The 25,177-nt window shown below is 36.9% G+C and overlaps 1 protein-coding gene and 1 pseudogene across 2 annotated transcripts; both read left to right on the forward strand.

Annotated features, from left to right (window-relative positions):
* The first annotated feature begins 9,646 nt into the window (after positions 1-9,646).
* LOC143603441 (uncharacterized) lies at positions 9,647-10,779 on the forward strand. Its single transcript, XM_077080227.1, has 2 exons — positions 9,647-9,985; positions 10,033-10,779. The coding sequence occupies exons 1-2, from the start codon at positions 9,647-9,649 to the stop codon at positions 10,777-10,779; spliced, it is 1,086 nt and encodes a 361-aa protein (XP_076936342.1).
* A 1,934-nt stretch (positions 10,780-12,713) lies between these two features.
* LOC143603442 (G-type lectin S-receptor-like serine/threonine-protein kinase At4g27290) lies at positions 12,714-16,357 on the forward strand (annotated as a pseudogene). The gene is made up of 5 exons (XR_013148067.1): positions 12,714-13,749; positions 14,286-14,574; positions 14,844-15,292; positions 15,356-15,518; positions 15,962-16,357. The product of XR_013148067.1 is annotated as a G-type lectin S-receptor-like serine/threonine-protein kinase At4g27290 (transcript).
* Positions 16,358-25,177: the final 8,820 nt, after the last annotated feature.

A 25,177-nucleotide genomic window follows, 5' to 3' on the forward strand; every position in this document is an offset into this window, starting at 1 on the left:
TCATGATTAGCAAATCATGTTTCATGTGAATCTCGCATCCACCTTTCGTTGCTTGACCAAGACTTATGATATTGCATTGTAAGCTCAGGATGTAGTAGACATCGGTCAACAGGTGCTGTTCCCCCGTTTTCCCTTCAATTAAGACCGACCCTTTTCCCCAAATATCAATACAAGAATCATCTCCAGACTTCACTGTTCTCGTGACTTTTCATTCAACTCATAAAAATATGCTTTATTACCCATCATGTGATTCGATGCTCCGTTGTCGAGATTCCAAACATCTTTCTCCATTGGTTCGGTTTCGAAACGCTTGGAATCACCCTGTCTTCATGCAGAAAAACTGTTTTCTGATCACCTTTAATCATAAATAAACTTGGATCAAAATCATCAATTTTGTTTCAAATTAGATTCTTTTTCTTCATACGTTCCGGATACGTAGACGCAAAGTGACCGAACTCATCACAACGGTAACATTGAACATGTGACATATCCTTTCATCTCCATTGACAATCCTTCGATCTTCTTTGACCCGTATATCTTGACCCACGATGTTGATCATCTCGGTTGTCACAACCATCTTGATCTCATCATCTCTATCTTGACCTCCGATTTCACGGCCTTTTCCATGTCCCTGTGAACTCGGTCAACCCTTACATCTGCTACCGGACTGATCATACGACTTGCCTTTGTAATTACTTTCCGACCTATTGAAAAGTAACTGACCTTGTGAATTTGAAGCGCGTTCTCTCCCTCGTAGACATTCCTCAGACGCATTAAGTCTTCCAACAACATCTTCAAACATCAAACAAGCAAGATCAACACTTTGAGATTGAGGCTACAAGTTGGAAATACTTTTCTGGAACTGCATCTAGTAACTTCTTCACCAAGACATCTTGCTCGAACATGTGACCTAGATTCGTTGCCTTTGAAACATACATGTTGTAACATTTCGGGGTTGTTGGCCAGTGAACCTACCCAGATTATCAAACTCCACTACCATTCTGACACCACCAGAGTTTGCATAATCGATACGTAGCTTAGGTAACCTCGTCAACCCCTTGTAGTTTTTTTCGTAGTAGCCAAACTTTTGATGGGTTCGATAGCTGTTGTCGTTGGCTTCGTCGCTGGAGTAGCCTTCAGTCGTCTGATTGAGCGTTGTCATCGTCGTTGGGTTCCTCATCAGAGTATAAAACATGTTCTTCTTCGATTGTTTGATCTATAAGCTTCATCTTCGAAACCGATTACATACCCTCAAACCCTAACTCGGTTTGACTCTTGATGAACCCTATCTAGGTTACACCAACTTCACATCTCTCTAATGTCTAACCATTACTCGGTTTATATAGACTAACCTAACTTACTAGCCAAGACATTACCAAATATAATAAAACCCTAATTCTTGGGTTGGGCCTTACACTCGGGGACAAAACAATAATTGAGCCAACAATCACCCCCCGCAATTGTTGTACCCGACTCACCCTCTAATTTCATACTTAAAATAGACGGATCTTCAACTTCACGCTTGTTATCCTTTACTTGATTCTCCCGGGGCTTTTCTTGATCTCTTGCAATGTTCTTTGGGCTCCATTTGGCTTTAAGTAACACTTGTTTCGTTTGATCATTAGACGCCTTCCCTTGGGCTTGGATCAATTTCTTGACCACAGCGTTTAGTTTCTTGTACACTCTTCTTTGGACTTTGAATTTGGAACTTGGATCTTTGATTGAAATCTGACTCGTAACCGCTTGTCTTCTTTCAGTCCAATACTTTGAAGATCCCTACCTGCAAAATTCTTAATTCCATTGATAGCTTGTTTATCGGGACTTGTTATCTTGAGACTAATCTTGTACAATCGATTCTTGGTCCTTTCACCTTCTTTAAAAACTTACATGTATCATCTTCATGATTAGCAAATCATGTTTCATGTGAATCTCGCATCCACCTTTCGTTGGTTGACCAAGACTTATGATATTGCATTGTAACCTCGGATTTAGTAGACATCGGTCACATGTATCATCTTTCATGATTAGCAAATCATGTTTCATGTGAATCTCGCATCCACCTTTCGTTGCTTGACCAAGACTTATGATATTGCATTGTAAGCTCGGGATGTAGTAGACATCGGTCAACAGGTGCTGGCTCGCCCCGTTTTCACTTCAGTTAAGACCCACCATTTTCCCCAAATTTCAATACAAGGAATCATCTCCAGACTTCACTGTTCATCCGTGAATTTTCATTATCAACTCATAAAAATATGCTTTATTACCCATCATGTGATTCGATGCTCCGTTGTCGAGATTCCAAACATCTTTCTCCATTGGTTCGGTTTCGAAATGCTTTGGAATCACCCTGTCTTCATTCAGAAAAACTGTTTTCTGATCACCTTTAATCATAAATTAACTTGGATCAAAATCATCAATTTTGTTCAAATTAGATTCTTTTTCTTCATACGTTCCGGATACGTAGACGCAAAGTGACCGAACTCATCACACCAGTAACACTGAACCTGTGACATATCCTTTCTTCTCCATTGACGATCCTTCGATCTTCTTTGACCCGTATATCTTGACCCACGATGTTGATCATCTCAGTTGTCACAACCATCTTGATCTTCATCATCTCTATCTTGACCTCCGATTTCACGCCTTTTCCACGTCCCTGTGAACTCGGTCAACACTTACATCGGCTACCGGACTGATCATACGACTTTCCTTTGTAATTACTTTCCGTCCGATTGAAAAGTAACTGACCTTAGTGAATTTGAAGTGCGTTCTCTCCCTCGTAGATTTTCCTCAGACGCCTTATGTCTTCCAACAACATCTTCAAACATCAAACAATCAAGATCAACACTTTGAGATTGAGGCTACAAGTTGGAAATACTTTTCTGAAACCGCATCTATTAACTTCTTCACCAAGACATCTTGCTCGAAACATGTGACCTAGATTCGTTGCCTTTGAAACCATACATGTTGTAACATTTCGGGTTTTGGCCAGTGAACCTACCCTGATTATCAAAACTCCACTACCAGTCTGACACCACCAGAGTTTGCATAATCGATACGTAGCTTAGGTAACCTCGTCAACCCCCTTGTAGTTTTTTTCGTTGTAGCCAAACTTTAGATGGGTTCGATAGCCATTGTCGTTGGCTTCGTCGCTGGAGTAGCCTTCAGTCGTCTGATTGAGCGTTGTCATCGTCGTTGGGTTCCTTATCGAGTATAAAACATGTTCTTCTTCGATTGTTTGATCTATAAGCTTCATCTTCGAAACTGATTACATACCTCAAACCCTAACTCGGTTTGACTCTTGATGAACCATATCTCGGTTACACCAACTTCACATCTCTCTAATGTCTTACCATTACTCGGTTTATATAGACTAACCTAACCTTACTAGCCAAGACATTACCAAATATAATAAAACCCTAATTCTTGGGTTGGGCCTTACACTCGGGACAAACAATAATTGAACCAACAATCACCCCCCGCATTGTTGTACACCGACTCACCCGACTCACCCTCTAATTTCATACTCAAAATAGACGGGTCTTCAACTTCACGCTCGTCATCCTTTACTTGATTCTCCCTGGGCTTTTCTTGATCTCTTGCAATATTCTTTGGGCTCCATTTGGCTTTAAGTAACACTTGTTTTCGTTTGATCATTAGACGCCTTCCTTGGGCTTGAATCAATTTCTTGACCACGCGTTTAGTTTCTTGTACACTCTTCTTTGGACTTTGAATTTTGGAACTTGGATCTTTGATTGAAAATTGACTCGTAACCGGCTTGTCTTCTTTCAGTCCAATACTTTGAAGATCCCTACCTGCAAAATTCTTAATTCCAATGATGGCTTGTTTATCGGGACTTGTTATCTTGAGACTAATCTTGTACAATCGATTCTTGGTCCTTTCCACCTTCATTAAAAACTTACATGTATCATCTTTCATGATTAGCAAATCACGTTTCATGTGAATCTTGCATCCATCTTTCGTTGCTTGACCAAGACTTATGATATTGCATTGTAAGCTCGGGATGTAGTAGACATCGGCAACAGGCGCTGGTCCCCCATTTTCCCTTCAATTAAGACCGACCCTTTTCCCCAAATATCAATACAAGAATCATCTCCAAACTTCACTGTTCTCGTGACTTTTTCATTCAACTCATAAAAATATGCTTTATTACCCATCATGTGATTTGATGCTCCGTTGTCGAGATTCCAAACATCTTTCTCCATTGGTTCGGTTTCGAAACGATTTGGAATCACTCTGTCTTCATTCAGAAAAACTGTTTTCTGATCACCTTTAATCATAAATAAACTTGTATCAAAATCATCAATTTTGTTCAAATTAGATTCTTTTTCTTCATACGTTCCGGATACGTAGACGCAAAGTGACCGAACTCATCACAACAGTAACACTGAACCTGTGACATATCCTTTCTTTTCCATTGACGATCCTTCGATCTTCTTTGACCCGTATATGTTGACCCACGATGTTGATCAACTCGGTTGTCACAACCATCTTGATCTTCATCATCTTTATCTTGACCTCCGGTTTCACGGCATTTTCCATGTCCCTGTGAACTCGGTCAACCCTTACATCGGCTACCTGACTGATCATACGACTTACCTTTGTAATTACTTTCCGACCGATTGAAAAGTAACTGACCTTGTGAATTTGAAGCGCGTTCTCTCCCTCGTAGACGTTCCTCAGACGCCTTAAGTCTTCCAACAACATCTTCAAACATCATACAATCAAGATCAACACTTTGATCGATTGAGGCTACAAGTTGGAAATACTTTTTTGGAACCGCATCTAGTAACTTCTTCACCAAGACATCTTGCTCGAACATGTGACCTAGATTCGTTGCCTTTGAAACCATACATGTTGTAACATTTCGGGTTTTCTTCTTGTATTTATACTCGACCCGTTTAAGGGTTCGGGTCACTCATTAGATAAAACCGACGCATTTATTGAGTATATTTTTATTTCTATTGTTCTAGTTTTTCTTTTATTATTTAATAGTTAAACATTTAAACTTACAAAACTTGACATTTTTCACCCAAACTCAAACTATAACCTATTCTTGTTTCCATTTATAAACTCCAGGGACCTGTTATGTATAATTTAATATTAAAATAATAGATTATAACCCAACCCACCTCCTGGTCCGACCAGTTAACCCAAAACCCGACCCGCGCACCCAAAATCTTTCAAAACCTTCAAATTCCCGCTCAAGTGATCAAATCAATTATGGAATTAGTATATTCGGCCGTATAACGCTTAACTGACACTCAATTTTGGTAAAGACGCGTTAAATCATTCGTAATTTGGTCAATTAACCTTATTAAGCCCGAACAAACCCTAATTTGGGATCTTATATAATCCCTTCGTATTATATCAATTAAACTCGCAGAAACCATCTCCCCCTCGTCGCCAACAATTCCCCTAAACTCAATCTCATTTTCAATCGCATCCCGTCACTCAAATTACCTCTTTTTGGCCGTAACCTAGCTCGATCAGTTTCACCGACTTACGAAACGTTATAATTCGATTAACAGGTATGGTTTCGATCGCGTCTAGGTGTAGATCAAAAGTCCCAACGTTGATTTGATTAACATGGACGGGATTAATCAAATTGATTGATTAGGGTTTATAATCAAATCTGATTCGTTATGCCTGTGTATATAACCAATGGAAACTATCTAATCTTGCGCATCACTGGTAGCCCAGTTGGTTAAACATGCTAGCTATGGGGGCAGGGGTCTCGGGTTCGAACCTCTGCCATCCCGTTTTTCTTTTGTTTTTGGTGAATATTTATCAAAATAAATTTTACTAAGTATAATAATAATTATTATTACTAAATAAATTACTTTATTGAAAACCGACTTATTAATACTTTTTTTTCTCTCGTTTTTGTCCGTGTATGTATGTATACGTGTATTTAGACACATATATGTATATATGCGTATATATAATATCACGTAAACTAATATGTTTGGTTATGTAAATATATATATAAATACAAGTGGGCAAACTTATTAAATGCATTAACAAACTAATAAATATTTTTAAAAGATGTATTTTACTTAAATGATGTTATTATAAAATAAAATATTATAATATACTTTTAAACGGACTAATAAGCTAGTAAGAGTATTAACGATGTGTTTTACTTATGTAATATATATTAATTATGATTAAAAAGAATATAATATTAATAATAAATTTAATTGTCGAACTCGCTTATTCAGTCTAGTTCAGTAACTTAGCATATTCGTATTTTTTTTCCTTATTAGGCGTTATCGTCAACGTGCGTGATCCGCTTTCGTATTGTTATCTATTCATCTTTTGTTCGTCTTTCAGGTGAGTTTACATATCCCCCTTTTTCATCTTTTAAGTTTTGGGGGTGACATGTATACCCTATTTACATTACACATTTTTATTTCCAAATCTATTCAAAACAAAATTCAATATATGTTTATGTGTGGCTATTACATGCTCTATGTGCTTAATTGTTTATTTTATGTTTGGTGGTTTGTACCTCATCCTCATCTATCCTCATCTAGTATGATCATACACTTACCCGAGTACTTTGATTTCGTATCAATAGGAACGGGTCCACATCTATTTAGTTGTTTACATTTTCATAGAAATAGTAATACTCATCATTTACATATGAATTGTGGTTTCTATCTATATATGTATCTCAACTAAAACTTTTGTATTTTCACCAACATTCGTGTTGACAAACTCTATTTTTATACATGCTACAGGTACAAGTAAGTTTCATTGTTCAAGATCGAAGAATTTAGTTTTACCTTAGGATATTATTCAAAATACAAAACATGATGTAATTATTGTTCTGTTTATTGAATTTGTGTACTTGTTTGATATTAATGAATTAAATATTTATTGTCACTTTAATTAGTGTCTCTCGAGCTACTGTCCAATCAATACGTTATGCCCCGGCATGTTCCGCCTTTGTTCGGGGTGTGACACATGTTATATTTCCTGCAAACTCATCAACAGTCTCGTTTTCCGCCATCTTGAGTTTCTCAAATTCACTTTTCAACGTTAGTAGTCGAGCCTTTTGAACTCGCTCGGCCCCAACATACCATGCTTTCAAAGCCGTCCATATTTCCCACGCATTCTTGTATTGAGAAATCTAAAGAAGAATATCACCTTCCATTACTTGAAACAAAAACTCTCTTGCCATTTTATTTTTCTTCGCGTCAATAACCGCAACCTCATTCGATTGAACAACTTCCCATAAATCTTATTCATCTAAGATCGCTTTCACCACAATCTCCCATGTGATGTAATTAGTTCCGTTCAGCTTTGGAAACTGCAGCGATATCCCCCCACTCGCTTTGGGTTGGACTATCGGCTTTACTTTGTCACCTGCCATTGACGTTGTCGAACACCCTTGCTCCAGTACGTTGGAACAAATACAAACAAACTAGTCCCAAACAACTTTTCAGAACCAAAACGTCTGCTCACAAAAACCCGGTTCCAAATATCTCTTGAAAAACCGAATTGTTGGAACAAAAAAGACTTTATTTGCTTCACAAATAATATTCTTCTTTCTCCTTCGTAAAAGTCTTGTGCAAAACAAAGCAAATTATTGCTGACTTTTGTGTTCTTTATTAAAGAAATCAAACTATTAGTTTACTTTCTTTTCTTAATTTTTCGAAATCCTCACCGATTCAACGCCAAACATACAGTCAACAGGCTCCACACCAAAAACTTGAGAGTAATAATAGCAAAGAATTCCAAAGAAACCTCAATTTTCTTTCTTTGATTAATCGCAAAACAAAGAACAAAAGAAGCAAAAGCAAACTTAACTTGTTCTTCGTATCGTCATCGGACAACAAAAAAACACCAACACAGGTTAGACTAACCCACGTTAACAACACTCTCCAATTCAGAAACCCAACTTGGTTTCGATGTGCGTCGATGATAGCTCCTCCTCAAGCCACCGCTCGTCACCAACCGATATCAATTTCTTGAACTTGGTTCTAATACCAATTCAACTCCCGGATCGATAATCAAACACGAATAAACAAATAACTCTTGTTTATTAATCAGAAAATCTCACTCAAAAAACTGATTACAACCCTCAAACTCTAACTCGTCGGTTTGACTCTTGATGAACCCTAACTCGATTACACCAACTTCACATCTCTCTAATGTCTAACCATTGATCGGTTTATATAGACTAACCTAACTTGCTAGCCAAGCCATTACTAAATATAATAAAACCCTAATTATTGGGTTGGGCCTTACACTTGGGCCAGACTGTTGGACTTAATTTCCATCCTCAAGTCAATGAGGCGGGTTTGGCCGACTCATCGAGCCTATGATGAGTTCGTGTCTTGTTTATCAAGTTGAGCACATGACTTAGTTTACGTGGAATAAATTACTTGGCGAACAAGTCGAGCCAATGACTTGGACAACAAGGAATTTATTTATTAATTATTATTTAAATATGTTTTTACTAATTAGTATTTGATTATGATAAGGATTTTGTATTCTAGTCTAATTATGTTTTCATGTTTAAGCTAGTATATATACCCGAGCTCGTGGGTTATATCAATATAAGTTTTAGTATTGTAATTTTCGAGCTAATGAGAATCAAAAAGATCGAGCTTATGATCTAAATTCGTTTTTGTGTTTATCGATCCTGGTCACCAAACTTCAATTGGTATAAGAGTTCGGTTTACAAACGAGTTCTTTTGTTCGGTTTAGAGAAGTGATCGTGAGGTTTTTGATTTCTTTTGTCGTTCGAAGACAAAGTGAAGGTTTTCATCTACTAAAGTTGTTGTTTACATGGTTCAATTGGTAAACGACAAAATAGTAAAGCAACAATTAATTGAGTTTGGAATTAATTGGCTGTATTGAATTTTCCACCACGTAACTCGTATTAGGCTACTTGCATGATTTGATCTTCCGGTATGGATTGAAAGAAAAGAGCGATGGCGGCACCATTCTTCTTCTCGTCCGTACTTCCTGGCTCAATAACATCCCATATTCCGTGGTACCGGAACACAGCTTTGATCCGGACAGCCCACATGGTGTAATTCGTTTTGGTTAGCATCGGACATTGCAAAGAAATAGTTGTCTGAGTACCAGGTTGGTTATTCGCCTGATCACCCATTGCTTCTCTTCTTCTTTGTCGACGGTAGGTTTGGAAAAATCTGCGATCGATCTTGAAACAGAACTTGTGAAAAAATATTATTTTTTTCACAAGTTCTGTTTCAAGATCGATCGCATATTTTTCCAAACCTACCGTCGACAAAGAAGAAGAGAAGCAATGGCAGGCGAATAACTAACCTAGTACTCAGACAAATATTTCTTTGCAATGTCCGATGCTAACCAAAATGAATTACACCATGTGGCTATCCGGATTAAAGTGTTGTTCCGGTACCACGGAATATGGGATGTTATTGAGTCAGGAAGTACGGACGAGGAGAAGAATGGTGCCGCCATCGCTCTTTTCTTTCAATCCATACAGGAAGATCAAATCATGCAAGTAGCCCAATACTAGTTGGCTAAAGAGATTTGGAATGCCATAAAAGCCCGGTATGTTAGAGTGGAGAGGGTTATAGAAGCACGTCTACATACCCTTATAACTGAATTCGAAGGAACGAAGATGATGGATTCCGAGTCTATATACGATTATTCCGGGAGATTATCTGGTTTAGCAACTAAATTCGCAGCACTTGGTTCCGCCATAGATGAAACAAGATTGGTGCGAAAGCTTTTAACTGGCATGCCTAAAAGATTCGTAAATATTGTAGCTTCTATCGAGCAGATGGAAGATCTCAAGACACTCAAGTTTGAAGAAATAGTCGGGTGTCTTAAACCTTTTGAAGATCGTGTGAATAGTGTTGATGACAAACCCGAGAGTCATGGGAAGCTATTGTCAATAAGGCAAGAAAGTTTTAAGGAAAAGGAAAGGTCAACGATCGAGACAAAGAAGGTGATTCAGGTAAGAAAATGGACTATTTTGGGGTTTAGTGTTTTCGTTGTGACGAGATGGGTGACTATGCTTCAGCATGCCCGAAAAGAAGAGGAAAGCGAGTCGAAGGAAATATAAGCAAAGCAAACGAACTAACAACAAAGAAGGAAGTTTTGATGAAGATAAGTATTAATGATCAAGTCATGTTGAATGAAGAAAACATGCATCCTAAGTGGTATGAGTCGGACCCAATGAAGGATGGTTTTTGGTACCTCGATAACGGGGCGAGCAATCATATGACGGGTATGAAATCTTATTTTTCTGAATTAGATGAAAATGTTGTTGGGAAAGTTCATTTTGGTGATAGTTCGTGTGTCGATATCAAAGGAAAAGGTGCCATTACAATTATATGTGATGATGATGTTGAGAGAATGATCTCAAATGTTTGCTTTATCCCGAACTTAACGAGCAATATTTTAAGTTTGGGACAAACAACTGAACATGGGTGCAAAGTGATTATGGAGGATGATCAGCTTTTACTTATTGACAAATCGAGAAAGGTGATTATGAAGTCGGTTAGATCAAGAAATCGTTTGTATAAGGTTAGGCTTCGGGTTGACACACCGATGTGTTTGTTATCAACTACTTCGGTTAAAAAGATTGATGACCGAAGCACCTATATGTTTTATCTCGGTACCGAATCCGGGACGAAGGCGTACCAGATGAACAATCCGGTTCGACTCCAAATTCAAGTTTCCAAATTTTTAATGGGAAACATGGTTGGAGTTGGTCTAAATATGGTGAAATACCAACTCAAAATTTGATAGTAAACATGGAGAAAGTTGATGAAGTAATAAAGGCGTGTGACCAAAATGCCCATCGTAACCATGTTAATAATTTTGGTTCCTCCCCAGTTCACCAGAATGTTGACCGAAAGGATGGCCCATCAAAAACTAATAAGCAGGATTGTTCAAGTCCTAAGCATGGTACGACCCATCCTATTGGCCCGGAACTAGTTTCTTTGGTCCACGGAATGTTTCACGAGTTGAACTAAGTCCATCTACCATGAGACGATTGACTCGAACCACCATTTTTCCAAAGAATATTAATGATTTTTTGTTGGAAAGAAAGGTTTGTTTCGAGCGAGGAAGAGACAACGATATTGATGACCCGAAATTACTTTTAACTCAAGTTGGTGAACCGACGAGTTATGTCGACACATAAGGAGTAAAAGAATGGGAGAATCGAGACAAAAGAGATATGCTTGGAGTTAAAGATCCACCAATTTTCGAGTCCGAAATTAAGGGGTGATTGTTGGACTTAATTTCTGTCCTCGAGTCAATGAGGCGGGTTTGGCCGACTCATCGAGCCTATGATGAGTTTGTGTCTTGTTTATCAAATTGGACACGTGACTTGGTTTACATGGAATAAATTACTTGGCGCACAAGTCGAGTCAATGACTTGGAGAACAAAGAATTTATTTATTAATTATTATTTAAATATGTTTTTACTAATTAGTATTTGAGTATGATAAGGAGTTTGTATTCTAATCTAATTAGGTTTTCATGTTTAAACTAGTATATATACACGAGCTCATGGGTTATATCCATATGTGTTTTAGTATTTTAATTTTCGAGCTAATGAGAATTACAAAGATCGAGCTTATGATTTAAATTCGTTTTTGTGTTTATCGATCCTGGTCACCAAACTTCACGAACAACAATTGAGACAACACAGTAACACTTTGGTATTGCCTTTCTAAGTTGGCAATTGGCTAAAATAGTTAATCAAGGTATGTTATTAGTTCTTTTACACTTTCCAAATACACTTCTTTTGTAATTATAAAGTTTTTAGTTTTAAACTTGTAGCCACAAGCAAGAGAAAAGGCAGCAAAAGAAAGGTTTGAAGGAGATGAAATTGCTAAGGTAGCATTACTCGCTATGCATCTACTGTATGAAATGTAAAACGTGTTGGGTGTATATGGGTCAAAATGGTCCAAAGTTCAGTAGTACTCTGATTGGTAGCATTTAAACCATGTAGGACATCAAGCATGTGGTTCATGCGCATCCAACACTCTCTGAAATGGTCAATGAACTAATGAAATCAACCAAGGTAAACAAACTATTCCATGCGATTTATGAATATATTTTCAGTGAAAAAGATGAACTAGAGACTTCATGTACAAATTGTAGCTAGGCAAGGGAGAGCGTCTTTAATTCCTTAACTGACTTGTGGCATTAGATTCCAACAAACAAGGGAAGACGTATAGAAAGTGACTAGGACAACTCGGGTATTTGACATTTTTAATTTTTGGATGTTTAGTTTTGAATGATTGGAATTTTTTTGTTAGGATTAATTGGGTATTTCCGTATTTGACATTTTCAAATGTAATTTTAAGTGGAATGTTTTATATAATATTTTAAGTGGGTATTTGATATTTTCGCAAAGTGGTCCCATGTTGTAAAATGGCTAGCGGTTGTAAAACAATTGCAAGTCAGTTACGTATCTGGTAAAGATTTGTTTATATTTGAAAAATATAAATTGAACTTCAACTTTCATACGACTTTTTGGTCACGGCTTATTATATGATTTTCAAAGACTTGTTAACACTGTTCTCATTCAAAGAAAGAAGAAAGTATATGCGTAACTGATACTCCACGGGCCCATCTAAAATAGACTATTGTATTTAGTTTTCGAAACTGAATCAAACGTACTGTTCTTATTTCAAAAAACAAAATTGTAAATGTGTGTTTACTTAATGGCGGAAACAAGAGTGACTAACACCAAGTTAATATTTGGCTTCTTTGTTGTGCTTTATGTATCAATATCTTTTACCTTTGGTTCAGACACCATATCTGCAAACCAAATCATTAGATATAATGATACCATCGTTTCGCCACAAGAAATCTTCGAACTTGGTTTCTTTAGCCCCGGCAACTCCATGAACCATTATGTCGGGATTTGGTACAAGAAAAGAGCGTACCGAACTGTTGTATGGGTAGCCAACCGGGATGCACCACTTGTGCATACCTCGGGTGAGCTAACTCTCACTATTCAGGGAGTTTTAGTTCTCCGGGACTCCCCCAAGGGCAAAGTCGTGTGGAACTCAACTAGCAAGGCATCGGTGAGGGACCCGATTGGTCAGCTTCTAGATACAGGCAACTTCATAATATATAAAGAAGGCGGTAATTATATAAATCAAGAAAATCCCATATGGCAAAGTTTTGACTTTCCGACAGACACTTTACTTCCCGGAATGAATTACGGCAGAAATTTCATTACCGAGATTGACAGGCACTTCACGTCATGGAAATCCTACGATGATCCTGCTCCGGTAATTTTTCTTATGGGATTGACATCAGAGGTTATCCTCAAGTTATCATATGGAATGGCCCGAAAATATGGTTCCGGGGAGGTCCATGGAATGGACTCGGGTATACCGGAAACCCTAATAATAGACAGAGCCAGATGTACAACTTCACCTTTGTTATTAATCAAAAAGAAATTTACTCCCAGTTTAATCTTATAAATACTTCGGCGTTAATGCGGGTGGTGTTACAACTAAATGGTCGTGTAGAGCGCTTGTTATGGGACGATAACAAACAAGAATGGAACGTTTTTTTGGCTCCAGAAGTCGATCAATGTGATGAGTACAACTCGTGCGGGAAGAATGGGATGTGCAACATTGACAACTCCCCGGTGTGTGAATGTTTGAAGAAATTTGAACCCAGATCGGCAGATTCGTCACAAGGGTGTCGACGTACCATCCCTTTGGATTGTGGACCGGGGGAAGGGTTCAACAAATATTCTAACTTGAAATTACCAGACACTCGGTGGTCATGGTCTGGTTATACCATGACCCTTGTGGAATGTGAGACGATGTGCAAAAGCAATTGTTCGTGTAGTGCTTACACAAATTCAAATGTCTCGGGCGCCGGTAGTGGTTGCTTGCTATGGTTCGGTGACCTAGCTGATATCAGAACGTTTGGGAAAGATGGTGACACTCTTTATATACGAGTGGCAGCTTCAGAGTTAGGTAAATCAAAACAGTATTTTGTTATTATTAATTACTATCTTCATGTCACGTGAACATTATGCTTTTGTCACAGATCCAGTGGAAAACAGGAATAGGTCAAGCGCAATAGGAAACAAGGAAAGCTCAAGTATAGGGATAAGAGTACGAGTTATGGTCCCTGTAGCATTTGTGGTTTTGGTCATCCTTATTTCAGTATGTTTGTTCTATCGTTTCAATAGGAAGAATCAGCATCAACAAGGTATCAAGTTTGAATACTCTTTACTGGTCGGCTCACGTTGTGTTTTATTATTATAGAATTAAAAAACCCTTTGTCATCTATTTTTATGTGAACACTACTATCATATTTACATTCACACCCAAATGTACTCAACCCTTTTGTGACACATATGCTAGTTCTTTTATAAGAATTATTATCTACTTCACAGGGACACCAAAAAACGTGATTGAACCTGATCCTGAAAGTATAAGTGATCACGAAGATCTAGAGCTACCACTATTTGGCTTGTCTGCATTACTTAAAGCTACAAACAATTTTTCAACGAATAACAAACTTGGTGAGGGTGGTTATGGCCCTGTTTACAAGGTACTTCTATCTAGTACATATGGTCTTCATGACTTCATGTATAAATTAAAGAAATAAATGCCTTAAGACTCCTGGAATTATGATATATATATATATATATATATATATATATATATATATATATATATATAATTATAAATTTGTGATGGTCCTCTGTGACAATATTTGGTGAACAGCATATCTTTGTGAATCTCTAGTTATAAAGAGGTCTGCTTACTAATTCCTTTTAATGTTCAATCAAACGAAACACATATTTTGTTATGTTTTAGGGTGTACTTGAAGACGGAAAGGAAATAGCAGTGAAAGGGTTAGCAAAAACATCCAATCAAGGACTTCTCGAGTTCAAGAATGAAGTTATCTCGATATCTAAACTCCAACATCGCAATCTTGTCAAGCTCTTGGGGTATTGTGCAGAGGCAACCGAAAAGATGTTGATTTATGAATACATGCCAAACAAAAGCCTTGATTTCTTCATATTTGATAAGACACAAAGCGAACTCATTAATTGGCCTACACGTTACCACATTATAAATGGAATTGCTCGCGGACTTATTTATATTCACCAGGATTCTCGACTCAGAATCATACATAGGGATCTAAAAGCTAGCAACATTTTGCTTGACAAGAATATGAACCCAAAGATATCAGATTTTGGCACGGCTAGAAGTTTTGGGGGAAATCAGATAGAAGCGAACACAAACAGAGTGGTTGGAACATAGTGAGATTCACGTACACTCAACTCATTCCAAATTATCTAGTGAATAATTGTTTACATTTACCTTGGTTCATGGTAGTGCTACATGGCGCCAGAGTACGCAAGAGACGATGTATTTTCGATCAAATCAGACGTATTTAGCTTTGGTGTAATGATACTGGAAATCATTTCTGGGGAGAAAAACAGAGGATTCGCTCACAAAGAACACTACAATGACCTTATGGGACATGTAAGTTTAGGCGTACAATTTACAAAATGCAAATCATATAAATAATTCACCTAAATTGCTGTAAAAATAATGATGTGCTAGTTTGTGATAAAATGTGAATTCTTTTTTTCTATTCGAAAACTATAATGAATTTGAGCAAGAGTTTTAAAAGTAATGAAAAAAGTTTTAATTATTGTATTCGGTATTTATAGCCCCGGTTTCCCAACACCCCAACTATTTTAACAAATTTCATTTTAAGATAAAAGTATATAACTATTCTATAAAAATATATAATATTCCAAAAATATGTAAATATTAATATGTAGTAATTTTCATTCGCTTAAGCTGAAATAAAGCTAGTTATCCGAATAGAAACGAGAACAGGGTACGTTGTTTAAATCATTTATTGCAACTTTCCCTTGTGAAATACCATAACACAACTTGTGTTCTTTTGATGCTGACAGGCTTGGGGACTCCATAATAAAGGCAGATCAATGGAGTTGGTTGCTAAGTGTCTAGGTGAATCAAGCATTGTGTCTCAGGTTCTACGGACGATCCATGTTGGTTTGTTGTGTGTCCAACGCCGCCCAGAAGACAGACCGAATATGACTTCCGTGATCCTAATGTTGGGGAGTGAGGGTAAATTGCCTTCACCCAAAGAACCCGGTTTTTATGTTGGAGAAGGTTTGCAAGATACTTCACTCTCCTATGGGAAAAGTTCTAATAATGAACTAACCATTTCTATGTTGGATGGTAGATAATAAGATATTTGATTGTACTAAAAGCAATATCAGCATGTTATCAAGGGAATAACTTAGTATTATGATGTTAATATACCATTTCTATGTTGGATGGTAGTTAATAAGATATTAAGAAATATCAACATATTATCAAGGAAAAAAACTAAATATATATGATAAAGTCATATTATATTTTGTTTGACTAAAAAGCTCTCACTAGTCACCTGTATAGTAACTGGCATATCGTCATCTAACAAACATTCATACAGGTTTGAATTAATTCAACCTTTGGTTCATTCAAAGCTCTACTAGCAATATAAATAATACGAACAAAAGGTTGAATTAATTCTAGAGATTCGGAAATCTAAAATTTCACTAGTTATCGCGTTTTCAGAGCTACAAGCTCTTCTAAATTCTCATAATCATATTTATTACAAGGAATATCTCAAGGTTAAGGAACATTCATGTCAGATCCGTAAACAACATAGTACTTGACCACAAGGATGGCGATAACACATATCGATCAAAATTTAACGTATTAATCCAAACTGTAATCGTTTATTTTGGCACTAGAAATGAGGAAACAGCGACACATTAACCACGATAATCCCTTAAATGAATTAAAGGCCAACAAAAGACTACTGAGAGAAGTGAAACAATATTGATCAACAATTAAAAGAACATGATGATTAATTTAATAGCATTGTGAGCTGGTTGCAGTTACTTGTTTAATTACATGATAGGATAACGATTTAAGGTTTTTTGGTAAGAATATTGAACCCAGCCACTATACAACAAGCAAATTCCCTTGCCAAAAAATAATGAACTAAAAAAGGTGGTAAATATTCCACTTCAAACTATGTTTCAATATTTTAATTTGTATACTCTTTGTTTAGTTGGATTCAATTAAAATGGTTTAAATAAGCTTGTTTGTTTTTTTACCTAAACTTATCTAAATTGAATGTTGGAAATATAGATTGATTCGCTTAAGTCAACGTGATCGATCAGGTTGTGACCCGTGAGAGTTACATCATGGATAACGAACATAAGCCGCTTACGCTAGTTAACCGGTATTGACTTACAAACGAGATATGGACATTTAAAAGGGTTGGGCTTGAGATGGGCTTGGTGGCCCGGCATGATTAACTATTAATATTAACCAGTTAATATGTCATAAGGGATTGCTCAAGCAAGAATCAAGAAATCCTAGCCACCTTTTTTCTCTCTATCCCTCTCTGCTCCTCCCTGATGCTGCCGCCCAGCCACCTCTGGCCACCGCACCGTGGGTAATGAACATAAGCCGCTTGCGCTAGTTAACCGGTATTGACTTACGAGCGAGATATGGACATTTAAAAGGATTGGGCTTGAGATGGTCTTGGTGGCCCGACATGATTAACTAGTTATATTAACCAGTTAATATGTCATTAGGGATTATGCAAGCAAGAAACAAGAAACCCTAGCCACCTTTATTCTCTCTCTCCCTCTCAGCTCCTGCCTGATGCCGCCGCCCAGCCACCACAGCCAGCCGCAACCACCGCAGCCATCCGCCGTCAAGCCGAAGCTAGCCACAGCCCAGCTGCCTCTGCATGTGCCATCATCGTTTTCGGTCCATTTGTGCAACGCCATCCTTGGTCGTTAATCTCGTTCGGTCACCTAGTGTCGTCCGTTGGCAATCGATGTCTCAACTGGTTAATTTATTAAACGAGGTAAACTTAAATAATGTCGTGAATATTATTTATATACTTTGGTTGTTTCGTATCATACTCATATTGTTTGTAGTCGGATCCTTTACGGTTCCTAAATGTGATGATTACTCGTTTTGAATTCCGCTGCGTATTCTTATTATTAATTGATTAATAACTATGAAAAGATTTTCAATAAACTGGGTTTAAATGTTAAACCGTTGTCTGATCACCACTGGAACCCAACAGTGGTATCAGATCTTTGGTTACAACATACGAGTCGAATCCGGTCTTTCACCGGATCTATATCATACAATTCAAGATAGTTGAAGTTTTTGATCTAGATAATTTTCTAGGGCAATTTTAGTTTGCTCAAAGTTTTTGTTTATTTTATTTGATCAAAACATTGCCCAATTTTATTTTGTTGAATATGTAAATCTGGCCCGACCATTGTATGTTTGGTTGTTTGGTTTTTGATTTTAGCCATATGGATGGCTCAAATTATTTGATATTTGGTTTTATTTTATGGTTTTTGGCCACTTTGATGGTTCAAAATTGTAATAGATAGGGTTTGGTTTTTCATTATATGTATTTTATAATATTGTAATGAAGAAGACCCGAAGGAACACCAAGGACGAGCTCAAGGATTTCTTGAAGTCAATGGGAGTTACCAAAGATGACGAGATACACCAATAGTCCATCCTTGTGGTTGTTTTGTGTTGTGACCCCTGACCCGATTAATCTTGCTAATAGGCTCTAGCAAGATCAATCACCTATCTTGGCCATTCAATATTTACATATTCTTGTTTGCTACTGTGGTTGCTTGCTTTATTATAATATGTTATAATACTACCAACCTAATACCAAATATATTAAAATAAATTTTAATTAACCAGTTATGTTTCTGCAAATTAAATGTTATTTAATTTCCAAAGACTTATAACTTAATAGATTTTATATTAACTTAAAACTGGTTAGACATATCGCGACAAACTTAGTTTTAATAGGTCATTTAAAACTAAGTGCCCTGAGAGATGAAAGGGTTCGTCAAGTTGTCTCGATTAATATAGTAAAACTGGACTTTTACTCTATTCGGTAAATTCTAAAATTATTCCCAATTTTAAATCAATAGTCTATGTCATCCTACTATAAGCCACACTTGAGGCACACTACGTGAAAATTGACCTTTGGTCACACGAAAAAAGTGTGGCCGTAGGCCTTTAGCCACACACATTTGGTTCAGGCATATGTGACGAAAGGTCGCGACACCGTGGGTATGATATGGCCACACACAGTTTTTAGTGGCCTTATATGGTTATAAGTGTGGCTAAATGGTACAGGCATTAGTTGCTGGCCATCAAGAAGCCTCTCCAATATGTGTGGCTAAACGGTAGAAAATGGCCACATGACTATTTACCATGAGTGACCATTGCACGTATAGAGCCACATGAATTCATGTTCCAATCACATGAATTTATAATAATGTGGCCAATAGGGTTGTGTTAAGTGTGCATTGTGACATATACAGTGTGGATATAGCAAAGCAATGGCCACTTAAATTTAATAATAGTGTGGCTAATTATATCATATAGACACTGGATATTACATTAAAAGTGGCTAACAATTTTTACTTGCCACTCAAACACTCCTTTGTAGATTATAGTGTGGCTATTATCTTACTGTTTGTCACACATAATGCTATTCGTAATTTAAAGTGTGGCTATTGTCAAACTTTTCATCACACATAGTGAGGTATTGTGTGGCTAATCATATCATATAGACACCGGAGGTTATTGTCAATGTGGCTAAAAATGTTAACTTGCCAGTCAAACACTCTTTTGTAGTTTGTAGTGTGGCCATTGTCTTACCGTTTGTCACACATAATGTTTTTCCTAATTTAAAGTGTGGCTATTGTCAAACTTTTCTTCACACATAGTGATGTCTTGTGTGGCCAATAATAGCATATAGACACAGGAGGTTATTGTCAATGTGGCAAAAACTGTGAACTTGCCACTCAAACACTCTTTTGTAGTTTGTGGTGTGGCCATTGTCTTACCGTTTGTCACACATAATGCTTTTCCTAATTTAAAGTGTGGCTATTGTCATACTTTTGGTCACACATAGTGATTTTTCAAATGATGTTTGATCGCGTTTCGCCACGCAAACAAAAACCAAGTGATGAAAGTGTGGCCAATGGCTAGTGTGGTTATTTTATGCCATTTGATCACACTTGGTGATTTTTTTTATATGACGTTTCATATGATTCCGTCACACACACAAAAAAAGAAGCAAGCATGGTATGGGTAATGGTGATATATAAAATCATGAGTTTTCGGTGTGGCTATGTCACACTTTTAGCCACACATTATTTGTTATCTCCATCAACTTTGCAACCCTTTCGTCACACAACAATGTTTTTGTTGTGGCTAATAGTCATTTATTGACTCTAATTTTTGTAATTTGAGGTGCGGCTATTGTCTTACTTTTGGTCACACCTATTTAATGTGTTCTATGTGGCCAAATAGTGTGTAATTAGGCAATATATAATTATTTTTAATTTTTGTGCAGTAATATAAAACAGCTGTAAGCAAGCATGACAAAACAAAATTAGAAACAAATTATATTAACAATAATATCACTTAAGCAAATGTATACATCTTTTGTAAGAAATATGCAAACTATCTTACAAAATACAAAATAACGACTACCTATATACTAGCTAAGGTGTCGGTTTTCTTGGCACTGCTCCTTATCTTCTATTTGGTCACCATGTCTATCGTTGTGTACTTTGCCTTTGTCTTCTTGCTAGCTATGTCTGGTTCTTTTGTGGATGGGAGTGGCGATAGCAGGAACAACAGAATATGAAAAACAAATATGTATAATTAATGTCATATTTTGTAATTGTATAGAACAAAATAGTAGGCCTGCAAACGAACCGAACATTTGTTGAACTGTTCGTGAACCATTCGGCGGGAAGTTTTATGTTCGTTTATTTATAAACGAACGAACACAAAATTTGTGTTCGTTTAATTAAACGAACGAACATGAACACATGTTCCGTTCGTTCATTTATGTTCATGAGCGTACATTCGTTTATGTTCGTTTATCTTTGTTCAATTATGTTAGTTTAGATTATAAACAAACGAACATAAACGAACACAAGTGTTCATTTTTTAAAATAAATGAAACTGAACATAGATATTTGTTCGGTTAAGTTTTCGTATAGTTTTAAAGTTCAAAGGGAACAAACCTCCTGGTCACATAAGATCAGGTGTTCTGGCCAAGCAAAAAAAGTACCAGTTCCGTTACCAACAGTCATAATTTCACCTACCTCACAAGGAATAATTGCTTGTTCCTTTATGGCTTCATCAATACTAACTTTATAGCAACCCTCCGAGATTGCTTTTCCATGCAACTGTTGTGGAACCGGTGACCAATGAACTCTACCCCGTGCCACCTTGTTACGCTTGTCATGCACACACAAATGACACTCATACGCCTATAAACAAGCATGGGAAATTAAGATGGCTTAGTTGAAGTCAATATATAAGTACATACCCATGGATATGCCATGTTGGTGGGAAATTAACAATGTTTCTAGCAGTACATACCTTTATTCAGGAGTTGGGGAAGCTTCATCCGTAGATACATCAACTTTTCTTTTACGGCTTCTCCGTTTTACCTAAAAACCATTCAATGAATCAGCTTATGGATGGAAATCAATCAACAATTAAAGGGAAAACTGAAATTTCCAAATACTTACTGATGGTTTTTTCGAGCCGTTACTATCCGGAGTGTGGTGTAGTTGTGTTGATGTTTGGTCAACTTTGTTCTCTACAGGCTTCATTGGTAATATAAAAGAAATTGGAATTGTTAGACTTATTAGGTTATAAAATATAAAAACTGAAATTGCCAAATACTTACTTATGTCGCGCTATGGGGATCGACTACCGTTTGGTCAACATTTTTGTCCACGGACTTGGCCTGCAATTCGGTAATAGAAAATGAGCACACTCACATTGGAAACAAATTATAAAAAGTACCGAAATTGTCAAATAATTACTGATGTTGCGATCTGGGGAGCTGGTACCATTTGGACAACTATTTTATCCACATACTTGGCCTACAATTAACTTATGCAAAATTAGCACACTCACATGGAAAGTTAATTATTAAAAAAAATCAATCAAACTGTCAAATGCTTACCTGAGGAGCGGATTCTTGTTGCACAGCCTCACCTGAGGTAAAGATGTTTCCCACAGAACTGGCCTACAAATCAATTTATTAGGTTATGAAAAATGAAAAATCACATGGAAAATTGTAATAAACAAAGAAACTGTCAGATACTTACTGGTGCTGGCATTTTATTTTGCCCCACAACACTAGTACTTTGGTTAGAACCAACCTGATTGGGAACAGGATTCACCTACGAATTGTGACAAAAACAGTGCCAATTATGTATGTTGAATGCATTAATTAATATGTTTATATGTAACATACGTCACTTACTTGACTTGCCGACATTTACGGCAACATTCCTTCGAGATGTCTAAACATGGCCTCAAATGATAACTATTCCTTCTCACGGCTTACTAGCAGAGCATTCATGGATTCAAGTAGAGACGTCAACTTGTTCACCACTTCATCTCTCTACACCGCCTCATACTCAAGTTGGGCAATTCGTTCCTTAAACGAGCCTTTTACCCGACTCACACCCCAATATTTACCTGCTGTCAATCCGTACCCAATCCCTTTTAAAACTCACCTTTCTCTTTGCCAAGCACTAATGTGACGGCATCTGTGCACGGTTCAAGTGTCAGGGCTCCGGAAGCGATCTGCTCCTCATGCTCAACCTGCAAGAAAACAAATGTCAAACTGCCGATTCCTTACAAGCATAAAACGTCAGATTTCATGATCTACTGTAAGTAAATAAACACTTTGTAAACGAGTCTATTACGCTTGTAACACGCTATGTACAAAAACATATATAAATATTCTAATACGGTAGTAACACGCTTATGTACAAGAATCAAGTGTTGAGACAAGTTAGACAGACTCAAGTTTGTTTGAATTGACTTTAACATGATTTAAAAAGCTTAATACTAAAACATACTAATTTGGATGCCACGCCTTCGATAACAGCATTCTTGTATGCACCATCTTTGTCCTCCCTTGCTTTCATCCATATTAATGCACGGACAGGGATCTCATCCAGTTCAATTTCCTTCTTTTTGACCTTGTAAGATATTCAAGAGAAAGCAACTGATGGTCATGCATTAGACGCATAACCAACAAATCATTGAACTAGAAAGTGAGGTGATTACCAGTTTTTCTCAAAAGTAGGTATAACCCCCTCGTCCCATGTGATGATCTAAAACATTGTTTGCTCGAGCTCCCTTTGTTGAAGCCGAGTGTTTCTTCAACCGCACTTTTAATTATATTTAAAAAAAAACATAAACTTATCTGATAGTGTAGAGGATTTATACCTGAAACTTCTCTGATAGTGTGTACTCAACGAAGCGATCCCAGTCTTCTTGCTTGATCATCGTCCCGTGTCCCTTGGGTATCGCCTTCAGCTTCAAAGGTTTACCGATGTTCGGCATAATGTATTTGGCATACGTTTTTCTTCGGAAATTCCGAAGAACGTGTCCGAGCCGATTCATCACAGAAGGCCTGTGACACGCCTCAATCTCAAAATATTTCTACATAATATAATACAGTAAAGGTAAATTACTTCTCAAAATATAAAATGCACAAATAAAAATTAAGAATAACCGTTATATGTTCCCGCAGTTTAAATCTAAGCTCCTTTGTGACCTCCATCCAACTTAAATGTCTCAAGCCAACTATTTCCCTTACAACATCCCATAAAAAACTTGCAAACTTTGATCTGTTTTGGCCAGTGAACCTACCCAGATTATCAAACTCCACTACCAGTCTAACACCACCAGAGTTTGCATAATCGATACGTAGCTTAGGTAACCTCGTCAACCCCCTTGTAGTTTTTTTTCATAGTAGCCAAACTTTTGATGGGTTCGATAGCCATCTTCGTTGGCTTCATCACTGGAGTAGCCTTCAGTCGTCTGATTGAGCGTTGTCGTCGTCGTTGGGTTCCTCATCGGAGTATAAAACATGTTCTTCTTCGATTGTTTGATCTATAAGCTTCATCTTCGATTGTTTTTTCTGGAGTAGCCTTCAGTGTCGTCTGATTTGTGGAGTGGAAAAGTTTTTTAATAATTTTGAGTGTATTTGATTTTTGGAGTGTTAAATAATTTGGAGTTTTTGAATATTTGGAGCCAGTTTGGAGCTTTTTGAGTTTTGTCTCCCTTTTAATTAAGAACCAATAGATTATTGGCATAGTTTTTACGGTAGAGAACCTGTGGCTGAAAATAGACACTTTGACAGAAGATGGTTTATAATATAAATTAAAGGGGATAAGCGTGTTACTAGCGTATTAGGATATTTATATATGTTTTTGTACATTAGCGTGTTACACGCGTTTTTAACAAAGAAAGAGATAGCCATTAGATGATCCATAAAACATGTTAAGAAAGTATTTTAAGATAATCCATAATTACCATTCATATCAATAGATGCCATACAAAAGTACCATTAATTACAATATATCACAAAAAAAAAAGAGAGAAGCTAACATCACCATCACTCCGCCTTGTCCACATTCTCTGACCCCATCTCCTTAAAACTCATGTTGGTTGACACCGTAGTTATGGTGTCAACCAGAGTCCCACACACTGAGTCGTAGCATGCAGACTGTTGTTTCAGATAATCAACAGCCTTTGCCTTAAACTGAGTGTCTGGTTCCATCAACATGAGTTTATATGAGTTGAGGGTTTTTGATTTTTCAAATGTGAGTCTAGCCCTAATCTCTTCGACTGTCTTCAACAAAGTGTCGTCTTTCTCTTTCTCAAGATTCATCCTTGCTTTCACCATGTTCTTCACGGTTTTGTCAGAAGAATACATTTTTATTATCTTTTTTGAAAATGTTAGTGTGTTGAATAACAAATTAGATGTTACAATATATAGACCTAAAATTTAATTTTTGGTTGTTGAGACAGTAATTTAATTTAGTTAAGTTGATTTGTAGCCTATCTAGTAAAATATAGTTTATTTAAAGCGTAATAAAAGCGTGAGATATTGGTTTTTTAAATTTTAATTAACTTGAATGTAGGCTATCATTACATAAATATTTTTCCAATATTTTTGACAGGTGAGTAGGTATAGATGTAATTAAGTTCCC

The sequence above is a fragment of the Bidens hawaiensis genome, unplaced genomic scaffold (assembly GCF_021521415.1).
Source record: "Bidens hawaiensis isolate Kalapana, Puna unplaced genomic scaffold, B.hawaiensis_p1.1 tig00061648_1, whole genome shotgun sequence".
Taxonomy (NCBI): domain Eukaryota; kingdom Viridiplantae; phylum Streptophyta; class Magnoliopsida; order Asterales; family Asteraceae; genus Bidens; species Bidens hawaiensis.